Below are 13593 nucleotides of genomic sequence, written 5' to 3' on the forward strand. Positions count from 1 at the left end.
ACAAATTTACGTGTAAATTTTTTAAAAAAATATTAAAATTTAAAAAATTGTTGGCTTGGATTGGACTGGATGAACTCTGAAGCCTCTTCTAGTTCCTGAATTTCAATGATTTGCAGAAATTTCAAAAAAATATATTCAAAATGTATATTCACATTGAACATATATATAAATTTCATTATACAAAAGAATATTCTAAGTGCCATCACTATCTGTAGAGTATATCTTTGTAGCTAGGCTCTCTTTTATAGCAGCAAATGAAATTCCCAAGCTACTTTTAGAACTGACAAATTCACTAACAAAGAAAATACTTTGCAAAAATGAATTTTTCCATTTTTGTCATATTCCTCATCTATATGCTCTGAAGTGGCACACAAAAGTCTCTCTACCAAAAGTGTCATTCTCAGTCATATCTAAGAAGTAGAAGATTTGGACTGGTGTCTCTAAAAACATTTGTTCCTCAGACATGCTAAACCTGAGTACCTAGCAACATAAACATTTCTTTACCGCAAGTTCCTATAATCCTTTTATATGATTTTGTACCATGCCATTACTTGTATGTGGCTTCATAACCATTATAATTTTGGGGTTTTTGCATATTTTTTTCCACATTCTACTCCCCAAAAACTCTTCAAAAAAAGAAACTATTTTATTTATACTTGTACTTGCCACAGTGCCTAGAATGGCCATAGGCTATGGAAAATAGTTAAATTCATAGGGAACGAGAAAATAAAGATGAACACAACTACTCTGTGTTTAATGTGAAAAATAAATGAGATGATATACTTCAAAGTCTGAAAAAGAGCAAAATCTCAATATTTTGCTTTTCTCATTCCTTGTATGATTTCAATGAACTTATTTAAAATTTTAAGCAAATCCATTAATGATAAAAAATGGCAAGCATTACCAGCTTTAAGCAGAAAAAAAGATATTTCTCTTTCCAACTAATTTTAATCTAAATAAATAAAGCAGCTAACTTCTTTTCAAAGACATTGCCATAGACACACCAGAAACAATATAATTGTTCTGGCTGGAATTAAGATGAAGAAATATAAAGCTACCTGGGAGTGGTGGCACATGCCTGAATCCCAGTGGCTTGGGAGGCTGAGGCAGGAGGAGTGTGAGTTCAAAGCAGACTCAACAAAAGCAAGATTCTAAGCAACTTAGTGAGACCCTGTATCTAAATAAAATACAAAATAAGGGTGGGGAGGTGGCTCAGTGGCCAAGTACCCCAGAGTTCAATATCAGTAACCCTCCCCCTCAAAAAAAGATTGCAGAAATATAAAGTCAATTGTATGTCTAAAGTTTCTATTTTCTGTGGATGATTCAAACATTTGCTTCTTACTAGAAGTCATAATAATACAATTGCTTAGTATTAATATAGTGGGTAAATGACTACATGCGAGAGAAATGACTATACACATGCAGATTTGGAGATGATGGTGAAAGGAATAGTATAGATTTTAGATGATCTATTTTAATAAACAATAATTTAAATTGTTTCATTACCCCACGGTACTGGCTTTCATTGAAAATCTGAGGTGGCAGGGGGTATCCTGTGGCTGGTCGACTATTTTCAGGTACATTTTCTCTCATCCACTTCCGATTCTCTTCATTGGCCGCAATATCTTTTTCTTCAAATCCTATTTTGTTGGCTTCTAAGAAACCAAGCACATCTTGCTGTTTCTTCTTAATCTAGGACACAAAGGACAAGAAATCATACTTCTGAGCAAATAGCTTTTGTAGTTTTTATTTTTCTAATTTGACAAAAGTTGGTTTGTGAAATAGCAGAAATGAATTCAAACATGGACCAAAATTTATGATTTCACAGAAAATATGGTTTTCCCTTTTTATTTAGTAGTTTTTCTGTGGTTTCTTTTCTTTTTTTTTTTTGTACTTTTTTCCTTGGGTACTGGGGATTGAACCCAGGGGTACTTAACCACTAAGCCATATTCCCAGCCCTCTTTTGTATATTTTTTAGTCTAGAAACAGTGTCTTGCTGAGCTGCTCAGGGTCTTCCTAAATTGGTGAGGCTGGCTTTGAACTAGTAATCCTCCTGCCTCAGCCTCCTGAGTTGCTAGGATTATAGATATGTGCCACTGCACCCCGCTTTATTTACTGTTTTTGTTAATGATGTCTCACAAGTGGCTTGAGTACCTTTTAGCAGGTCCTTTCATTAGTTTCACTTTCTTTTTCCCACTGAAAATTCCCATAATAATGCTAAAACATATATAGCTGATACATATCAATAACTGTAAGAAGTACAGTTGATTCAAAAGTGTGTGTAGTGGGAAGCTATATTTTCTCATTTTCTACAAGCATTTTTTAGTTTTAGCCCTTGTCAAAAGTCTACAAAAAATGATCTCAGTTTACTTACCATCTTAACAAGCATCATATACTCATCAGAAATGAATCTTTCCTTGAGAATAACGCAAACTTCAGAGTTATCTAAGTCTCATTTTATTGTGCAGAACAGAAATAAAATAAGAAATATAAGAATTAAGCCTGCCTGTAGACTAAGTTTGGAACACACCCATGCCACTAATTAGCCAAATGGGCTGCTAAGATAACCTTCATATTTATCTGTGTTACTTCTTTAACTGAATCATACCTAGGAAAGAACTTTGAAAATAGTAAAATCAATTCTTTTTAGTTAGGTTTCTCTTCTGATGTCCATTCATGGAGAACCTGGATTCACCTATATATGATAGTTTGCCCATATTAAAAATCCTTACTTAAAATTATCAAGACACAGAGAACAATCAGTAAGTTTCTTCATGGAGTCACACAAAAGACACATGAGATAGAAGCATCAAAAATCAATGTAAACCCAGCATGGTGTGCACATCTGTAATCCCAGAAACTCAGGAGGCTGAGGTAAGAGGATCACTAGTTCAAAGCCAGCCTCAGCAAGGCCTTAGGAAGACCCTGTCTCAAAATAAAAAATAAGAAGGTCTGGTTTGTGGTTCAGTGGTTAAGTACCTCTGGGTTCAATCCTTGGTACAAAAAAAATTGAATTATATATGAATAATTGGTCCTGTCAATTGGAATCAAAATGCAAAATTAAAAAGCTCACAGGTGCCAGGTGTGTGGTAGCACAGGCCTATAATTCTAATGACTCAGGAGGCTGAGACAGGAGAATTGCAAGTTTAAGGCCAGCCTCATCAATTTAGCAAGAGTCTCTTTAAAAAGAAAAAAAGCTGTGGGTGTATCTTAGGAGCAGAGCACCTCTGGGTTCAATCAAGAGTACTGAAGAAAAGAATGAATGAAATTCACAGTCAAGTCCCCTCTCTATGATTTACACCTCCCACTCCCCCCACACATGTTTATGTGCACATAGAGGTTGTATTTTTGTACAAGTTGCATGTGATTGTGGATAATTAGTCTCTTTCTCATCTCATAACACCAGGTTAAAAAAATTCTCAAATTCTTCCAACAGAAACTGGAATTTCTAAAGATTATTTGGATAAGAATACTGAATAACCTTCTTTAAAAAATAAGCCAATCCCCCAAAACCAAAGGCCAAATGTTCTCTCTGATATGCAGATCCCAACACACAATAAGGGCCAATATAAGTTCATTGGATTAGAAAAAGGGGAATGAGGGGAAGGGAGAAAGTATGGGAATAGGAAAGACAGAAGAATGAATCACATATAACATTCCTATGTTCATATATGAATAAAATGCCAGTGTAACTCCATGTCATATTCAACCACAAGAATGGGATCCTAAAGAATAAGTTATACTCCATGAATATTTAATGTCTAAATACATTCCACTGTCATGTATATCTTAAAAAAATAAAAAGGAAAAAAGATAAGCAATAATTCATCATAATTTACTACTAGGTAATATTCTTAATGGGAATGTTATCTCCTCACTGGCGTATATAAATGAAAGTAAACTTTCATTCCTAAATATAACATATATTTTCTTTTGCACTTTGAAGAAAGTCAGTGTAAAGAATCAGTATCCACTGAAATAGTATACTTGATGAAAGGTTCAGATAAATTGGTGATTTTCAACCTTAAGAGCAGGAGAATTCAGTCTATATGTAATATGTCAAGTAATTTTCAATTATCAGTATATTTATAAATTTGAGTAGATATAAAGATGTCCCATTAATATGATACACTCAGGAACCAACATTCCAACAAATTTTTAGGAAGATTAAGAGTTAAGATAGCTAATGTACTAAGAATTCTATATGAACCTGGGAGAATACCATCTGTCATGTTTATGTGAAGAAAGGGCAAAAGGCCTTTAAGATAATAAATGACCCTTTGAGGCCTTTCCCACTTTATTCAATGCTTGCTATGTTGAGAATATGGTGTTAAGATGGTGGCCTAACCTGGTATCATAAGCATGATTATATACCTTCTCTGTTATCTTTACCTTCCATCCATAAGCTCTGTACCACAGGTATTTCTCCTACGCTCTGAGATTGTCTGATAACAATAACACATGCTTACTAAAGTACTCTAAATCTCTCTAGGCTGAACAGAATATGCCATAATCATAATTTGTTAATATGTCTGCCATGGCAAACATGAACATTTGTTCAGCTTCGACTCTTCATGGAATGTTAACAAACAAACAAACAACTGTTTCTTAACTTGATCATATATGTAAGTACAAAATTTCACAAATTAATTTTTTCCAAGAAGGGTTATTCTATCTATAAAGACTTACTGCACAGTGGCACACTCCTGTAATCCCAGAAACTCGGGAGGCTAAGGCAGGAGGATCACAAACTCAAAGCCAGACTCAGCAGAAGTGAGGTGCTAAGCATCTCAGTGAGATCCTGTCTCTAAATAAAATACAAAATGGGGCTGGGGATGTGGCTCAGTGGTCAAGTGCCCCTGAGTTCAATTCCTGGTACCGCCCCCACAACCCCCCAAAAGAGTTGCTGCCTCTTTGCTACGTCTATAGATATATGTTCTCCTCAAAACTCCCAGACAGGAGGCATCTATTGATGCTAAATAGTTGTCTAATTTCCGTAATGGAACTTGAAATAAAATATACAATGAACAGATATGAATAAAAACTAAATGTTGCCCTGAAGAAAAAAAATGGATGCCATAAGGGTTAGCTAAGGAAAAATTTAAATTTCCTACAAAAATAACTTTGGCTTATTTCACTTAGTATAAATTTAAAAAAGGCAGGGGAATAAATCTGACACAACTTCCCTATATACATATATAAATACACCACAATGAATCTCTATATCATGTACAACCACAAGACTGGGATCCCAATTAGAATAAGATATACTCTGTTTGTATAAATATGTCAAACTTTACTGACATGTGTATCTAAAAAGAATGAGTAAAAAATGATTTTAGAGTAAAAGGCTTTTGATAACCTTTTTAGCATACAAATGCATTTTAAAGTGTGCAATGGCACTGTCCAGGAATCTAAGGCAATCATTTTTCAAAGAGTAAACCACACTCCTTACCCCCACCCAAAGTATGTCAAGTCATTTCTGTGTACATGTTAGATTTGAAATTCAAAGTATTCTCCCCTCTAAAACTTTAGATAAGGCAAAAGGGAGGGAGGGGAAGGGAGGGGGCATGGGGGTAGAAAAGATGGTGGAATGAGATGGAAAAAAAACCATTTTTCTTTCCTCCAAAGATAAAGAGCTGGGATATTGAAAAATTGTTGCTTGAATGAAACAACTACCATCCAATAAGCTTCAATAAGATCTGTGTCTTTCATGCCAAGGGTCAAGTTTCTTTTAAAGATAAGAGACTGACAAGGTTTCTGCTTCAGAAGGGTACTGGTATTAATGTTCCAAATACTAAAGGAAGAAAAAAAAGTTACTATAATACTTCAAAGGAAAAAAGAAGAGATAATTTGCATGAAAGAAAAGTGCCAACCTACCACAAAACAAATCAAAGTGAGGATTTTTCCTTGTTTTATAATCTACCTCTCATATTTCTCTACTGACACTTTAATAAACAATGACAGAGGTTATGACTATTCTCTAAATGATAGTCAGAAATTATATTTAGTAATTAACAATATTTCTTGGGTGCTTTTTTGGTGGTACCCAAAATTTTTTACTAGGTACCCTGTAATGTCTAAAGAAAAATATCAGTTATATCTCCCCTAAATATTACAATGTGGTGGGTAACATTAGACTAAGACATATTTAAAAGTTCAATTACAACATGGTATTTAAAATTGTAGCTAAGGTAACAATAATAGATGATTAAATAAGAGGGGCCCAATGAAGAACAAAGCCAATGAGAGAACTGAGAGCAAGCATTTATTGCTGTTAGCAATGCGACTTAGACTAAGCTTAGAAATGATGGCACAAATGCTAAATCCTCCACCCATGTTGCAAGTAATCTATACTTTAAGTGAAAGGTAAATATGTTCAGTAAAGATTAATAACCAGCTACCCAGAAGGCTAAGGCAAAAAGATGAAAATTTAAAAGTCACCCTGGGAAACAGAGAAACTTTGTGTCAAAACTAAATTTTAAAGAAAGGGCTAGGGGTATAGCTAGGTGGTAGAGAACATGATTAGCATGCACCATGTACTAGGTTCAATGTCTAGCACCCCCTGGCTACACACATAGCTTACTAAAACTGCTCAAATGTGAATACTGAGCTCACAAAGGTGACAGCATAAGGTACTAGAACAATAATGTGTAGTTTTCCAAAATAAAGTTGGAAAGTTTCTAAATTGATGTTCATAATCTCTGCTACTAAACTCATCACATATAATTGAAATCTATAAATTAATAAATGATTACATGGGTCTATATTTTTTTCTTTGAACAGGTTATAATTTGTGACTCAACTTCCTCAAAGAGATATGCAGATATACAGACTTTCTGTTGTTGTTTCTGTTTATTTCAAATGCTACCCTGATAGGGCCCACTTTACTTTTTAGAAAAATAATAGGCCTATTTTTGTCTAGCTTGTGCCTAAGGATTTAACAGCAGGGTGAAAGAAGATTGAACCAACAGCACGTAAAGCTGCCCTTTCAGTCTGTTAATAAGCCACTTACAAAGAGCACCAAAAAGGAAAATTAAATCTAAGAACCTATTTAGTATGTCTGGCACTAGACCAGTAAAATGTTGCCACTTGTGAAGCCCTCTAGTAGTCAGAGAGATTTAAATAAAAACTACCCTGAATCCTTAAGTCGCTGACTTCCTATTTTTAATCTATATACATAACTACAGTAAAGACACTTATTTTCAGTTTGTCTGTTCAGAAACATTTTCTAAAGTGTTTTAGTCACAATAAGCCACACAAACATGTAACTCATATCTCCTTACCAGTAACAAGCAGGTCTGAGTTAAGATGACTATTCAGAATTTTCCTACTCATCTCCCACCTTCACTTATAAATCTCTGGAAATTTCCTGATGGATGTTCCAAGGTTTGGCAGCATGAGAACAACTAAGGTTCACTATTTTATTTCCACAAAAAGAAAAATGATTCCCCATTATTGTTATCTATTTTTTAACTGCACTTCTACCAAAGTCATATCTGCAATACCACTTCTAAATAGATGTTAATGGCTAAGTAATTTCAAAATATGTTCTAGTATAGAAAGAAAAAAATAAAGGAGAGCTGGGTCTTAGAGTGGTCATATTAAAGAAAGTACGGTTATGTGCAGTTTCTGGGATTAAAAGGCTTTTCTTAACTATGACAGATCAGTTATGAAATAATTTAGTCATCCAGCTGTTTCTTATTTGGAACTCACATCTGTACATGCTTTTTTTCCAGAATCAGAATGCACTTTACTCCACCTCTCATTCCTTCCAAAGTGGAGATATATATATATATATTTTCATTCATTCATTCATACACACACACACACAGTGAAATAAGGAACATTTAGAGTACCATTCTGCCCTAAAATACCTAAAATGCCTGAAGCCAGAAGTTCTAACCATTACTGATTCAGTGCTTTGGAGTTCACACAAAGGGCGGTGTATGGAAGGAGGGCTGCCTAGAGAGAAACAGGTAAGGAAGACAGTGAAGTTTTTTGTCTACTATTAAGATTTTGCCTAAAATTGTTCGTACATACATTTTAAAATAAGAACATATAATAAAGGGATAGAAAGAGCCTCCCCAGAAAATCCCAAGAGGAAATTTCCAAAATTTATGTTAGTACTGACTAAGCTTTGTACAGAATAAAGATGTTTGTTTAAGGGGAAAGGATGACTAATGCTGTACCTCTCTCCACTAGTGCCATTCTAATCTATTCATCCAGGTCTGTTCCTTCTATGATATCCTTAGTGACCACTCCATCTTCTCCCTCCAATGTCTTGTGTTTGGATTTTAATCAAATTACAAAACAGCAATCACTTAACCACAGGAGATATGTTCGAAGGTCCCCAGTGGGTGCCTAAAATTGCAGACAGTATCAAACCATACAGACAGACAGACACACACACACACACACACACACACACACACACACACACACACACATAGTTTTTTTTCTTATACATATGAAATTATAATAGAGTTTAGCCTACAAATCAGGTAAAGTTGGAGATTAACAACAATAATAATACTATTGAACAATTACAGCAATATCCTGAAATAAAAGACATATGAATATGTTCTCTCTCTCTTTTGACTGTCATGGGCAGGTAGTACTTACAACATGTATGTGCAGAACAAAGGAATAATTTACATCCTGGGTAGGATAAGCAGAATGTCATGAGATTTCATCATAGTACAGAATGGCAATTTAAAACTTATGAATCATTTCTATGATTTTTCCATTAACATTTTGGACCATAGCTGACCACAGGTAATTAAAACCATGGAAAATAAAAATGAGGATATGAAAAGACTACAGGTAACAATGTTTGCCAATGATTGCACATGCCAAAGTTGCATCTCTTCAGTTTGTCCATAAGCCACCTGGATATAGGGGCCACACTTTTTAGGCTTCTGCCTTTCCACAGAGCTTGACACAAAGTAAATAGTTAATACTTACCAAGTACCCAATTTTGTTTTAAATTTAGTGCCACTAAACTTCTTATTTAGCTTTTAATTTGAATAAATGTTAACTTTGGAGTAAGTTCTGATCTACAAAAAATTTGCAAATACAATTCAGAGTTCCCAAATATCCCTTACCAAGTTTTCCCTATTGACATATTACCTCCCAGTAGTACAACTGTCAAAACATGAAATCAACATTGGTATAATACTATTAACTAAACCTCAGCCTATTCAAATTTCACAAGTTTTTCCAACATTTCCCTTTTTTGTTCCCTTTCAGGATACCATATTACTTTTAGTCATCATGTCTCCTTAGTTTCATCTGGTCTGTGACAATATCTCAGACTTGTTTTCCATGACCTTGACACTTTGAGGAGTACTGGTAAGGTATTTTATAATGCCTCTCTAGTCAGGCTTGTCAGTTTTTCTGATGATTTGGACTGGGGTTATGTACTTATGGGATAAATACCGGAAAGCAAAATAAGTGCCTTTCTCTTCATATCAGAGAGCGTATGATAACAACATGAGTTATTAATGATGATATTAAGCTTGTCTGCTTCGTAAGGGGAATATCTATCATGTTTCTGTATTGTTTCTCCCCTTTCCACATAGTATATTTGGGAGTAAGTCAGTATGTCTTGCCTACACTCAACAAAATGGCTGTTTTGCAAAGGAAACAATCAAGAACATAAAGAGAGAGCCTACAGAATGAGAAAAAAATCTTTTTTATCTGTACCTCAGAGCATTAATCTCCAGGATATATAAAGTACTCAAAAAATTAACACCAAAAAATCCCCACAAATTACCCAATCAATAAATGGGCAAAGGAACTGAGCAGGTACTTGACAGAAGAAGACATACAATCGCTCAACAAATATAGGAAAAAATGTTGAGCATTTCTAGTAATTAGGTAAATGCAAATTAAAACTACACTGAGATTTTATCTCATTCCAGTCAGAATGCCAATTATCAAGAATACAAGTAACAATAAATATTAACAAGAATGAGGGGGAAACGTATACTCTTGCATTGCTAGTGGGACTACAAATTGGGGCAACCATTATGGAAAGCAGTATGGAGATTCCTCAGAAAACTTGGAGTGGAACAACCATTTGACTGAGTTATCCCATTCCTCGGCATATATCCAAAGGACTTAAAATTAGTATACTATTGTGATGCAGCCACATCAGTGTTTATAGCAGGGCTGGGGGTTGTAGCACAGTGGTAGAGCACTTACCTACCATGTGTGAGGCATTGGGTTCAATCCTCAACATCACAAATAAATAAAATAAAGGTTTATCAACAACTAAAAGATATTTAAAAAATACTTATAGCAGCTCAATTCACAAATGGTTAAGCTATGCAACCAACTTAGGTGCTCTCCAATAGATGAATAGATAAAGAAAATGTGGTATATATACAAAATGTAATATTACTCAGCTATAAAGAAAAATGAAATTATGGCATTTGCTGGTAAATGATGGAACTAGAGACTGCTAAGTAAAATAAGGCAATCCCAAAAAAACCAAAGGCCCAATGTTCTCTCTGATATGTGGATGCTAACACACAATAAGGGAGGGGAGAGGGAAGAATACAAGTTCACTGGATTAGACAAAAGGGAATGAAGAAGACAGAGGGAGGATGGGAAAAGGAAAGTCAGTAGAATGAATTGAACATTAACTTTTCTATTTTCGTGATGAATATGTGAGCAGTGTAACTCCACATTGTGTACAACCACAAGAATGAGAAGCTATACTCCATGCATGTATGTCAAAATAAATTCTACTTTCATATATAAATAAAAAGAACAAATAAAACATTTAAAAAGAAAAGGGCTATTTTTAGAACTCCTACTTCATACTATGAATCTGAAAATATTTTTAATTTAGAGTTCCTAGGAAATTTGAGAAAAGTCAGATGGCTATAATCAGCCTCCTATGGGGATTTTTTTTTAAAGAGAGAGTGAGAGAGGGAGAGAGAGAGAATTTTAATATTTATTATTTTTTTTAGTTATTGGCAGACACAACATCTTTGTTGGTATGTGGTGCTGAGGATCGGACCCGGGCCGCATGCATGCCAGGCGAGCGCGCTACCGCCTGAGCCACATCCCCAGCCCCTATGGGAATTTTTAAAAGTAATATACATCTATCTCTGAGGCTAACTTGGCTGGATTTCTCATAGTTCAACCTTCATTTAAAAATATGTCTTCAAAAGAATTTCCCTGAGTTAAAAAACCTCATGTATCAAATTATATTGATGGATTCTCCAAACTAGATTAGAGAAAACTCTCTTTATTAGAGAGGCTTAGTTATGTTTTAGCCAGAAGTTTAGTTATATTCTTGCCACTCCTAAGGTATTAATGCCTGTAGAATGTATACTCTGCCTACATACATTTCTTTTACCTAGCATTTGAATTCAGGCCAATGGTGTTAATGATTGTTTGCACAGATGTTTTCATGCATCCCCTTATCTTCCTAAATAACACTTGTAAATCCTAGAACAAAGCAGATCAAAAATAGAGCACTCAGACATCTCCACAACTCTACTGGGTACCTAAATGCTAGCTTATTCAATAACAGGGAGATAGCACCTGCTCTAAGCAAAACACAGAAGAATGAAGCTCAAAGTTTTCACAAGTTATGGAGCTCTTTATCTTATAGAAGTTATTGCTCACCCCAAATAAAAGACACTTTGGAGTATTAGAAAGTGCTCAGTAAATTATTTCCAAATTCCTGGAACCCTTACATTCCAGTTGTGTTCTGAAAAGATGGGGAGTCAGATATTGCCCTTACCATTCATTTCCATAATAGGTGTCATTTGCATATACCAATTAAGTGACAGTAGCTATAGTTAGTGCATTACATATATCATTTCAGTTAATATTCATAAATCCTATAAATTATATTACTTCCATTTTAAAAATTAGAATACTGAGACTCAAATAGGTTAAGGAAATTTACTCAGTCACAAAACTAATTCTTCTTTCATCTTCTGAAAGAAGAAGAATTCTCTGAAAGAGACCACAGGAGAGCCCAGCATGGCCATACCCCACTCATCTCATCCCAACACTAGTGGGTAGAAGGGCTGAAATTCAAATTTGGATAGTCCTACCTTCATATTTTATTCATTCCACTACATTTCCCAGTGTAGCCTCATAATATTCTATGGATTTTTTTCCTTAAGATTTTTTTAATATAAGGCCAATGACCTCTTACAAAGAGGAATATTGCCAAGTGTGGTGGCACATGCCTATAGTTCCAGCTATTCAGGAGGTTGAGGTAAGAGGGTCATTTGAACCCAGATGTTTGACACCAACCTGGGCATCACAGTGAAAATTCCATCTCAAAAAGGAAAAAAAAAAGTACTATAACATCACTGTTTGGTGTGTTCTTGCTATGATTTTACTTCCTTTATTATCCAAATAAGTATGTATAGAATTGAATGTCCATGTCATATGAAGACAAAATAACTGTTATTCACAATTCAAAATCTAGACTCCTTTGTTGCTAGGAAAGTATCAGTGCTCAACTGCTGTCTTATAATACCATTCAATAAAGAATTAGTTCCTTAGTACAAACTGGGCTTCAATGTCACTGTTCTTATATCGATACAAGTAAAAATAAATATATTGTGTATGGTCTCATGGAACATATAATTCTAGGTTGTAAATGCCAAACTAGTAGATAATTAAAATGATGGGAGCTAATGAAATCCTAATCTAAGTCTGGTCTCTTCTTGGTGCAGGGAATTATGTGGATTAGAGCTGGAATAATAAAAAACAATGGGGCAAAGACCCATGGAGTGTGCTAACAATGGGATACGGAATCTTTTTGCAGTGCACTATATGTAATCACACTGTAAATTATAATGTAATAATTATTTTTTATTAAGTTCTCCCTATGCGCTAAGTTCTTTATTTGCCTATTTTATTGAATTCTCACAATAATCTTATGAGAAAGATTCTAATATTTTCATTCCAGATTTGCAAAGGAAGTAATACTCAGACGGATTAGAAAACATATTCCAAATCACACACTTAATACTGGGGATATAACTCAGTTAGTAGAGTGCTAGCCTCACATGCACAAGGCCCTGGGTTTAATCTCTAGCACCATCACCACCAAAAAACAAAAAAAAGCTACCAAATCATGCATGTGCCCAAGTTCTGTTGGAGTAAAAATCACCACTTAAACACTAAGCATGAAGAATAACAAAATAATGTACTACCATATGGGTTGTCCCATGCTAATAGAATGTCAATTTAATGAAGTCTTCTTAAGTGAAGATATGGCTCAAGATGTTCTTGCACCATTCTTAAATCCAAAGTCTAGCAAGAAATCTTGTTGACTTAAGAGTTTTATACATAGAGTAGAAGGTTTTCTTAGATGATTTCTTCTTTCCTGAGTCCAACATTCTATGATGATGAAATAAACATGCCCAAATTAGTAAAAGCCTCATGGAACTTTAAGAAAAAGTTGTGAAAATAATAATTCATATGAATTACACAGACTTTATAAAAAAGTTATGTATTTGAAGTGGTTTTAATGTATTCAGACAAACCAAAGTATAGAATCTGAAATGCTTTTAACTTAGATGAAAAAAGTATAAAATTAAGAACATT

At 34.5% G+C, this 13593-nt stretch overlaps 1 protein-coding gene across 1 annotated transcript in view; it reads right to left on the minus strand.

Annotated features, from left to right (window-relative positions):
- Window positions 1-13593, minus strand: part of Sh3bgrl (SH3 domain binding glutamate rich protein like) — a 75403-nt gene that overhangs the window by 14996 nt on the left and 46814 nt on the right. The window contains exon 2 of the mRNA XM_005328829.4: window positions 1507-1692. Coding sequence (XP_005328886.1) covers window positions 1507-1692 — 186 coding nt within the window. The remainder of the gene's footprint in view (window positions 1-1506; window positions 1693-13593) is intronic.

The sequence above is a fragment of the Ictidomys tridecemlineatus genome, chromosome X, assembly GCF_052094955.1.
Source record: "Ictidomys tridecemlineatus isolate mIctTri1 chromosome X, mIctTri1.hap1, whole genome shotgun sequence".
Taxonomy (NCBI): Eukaryota; Metazoa; Chordata; class Mammalia; order Rodentia; family Sciuridae; genus Ictidomys; species Ictidomys tridecemlineatus.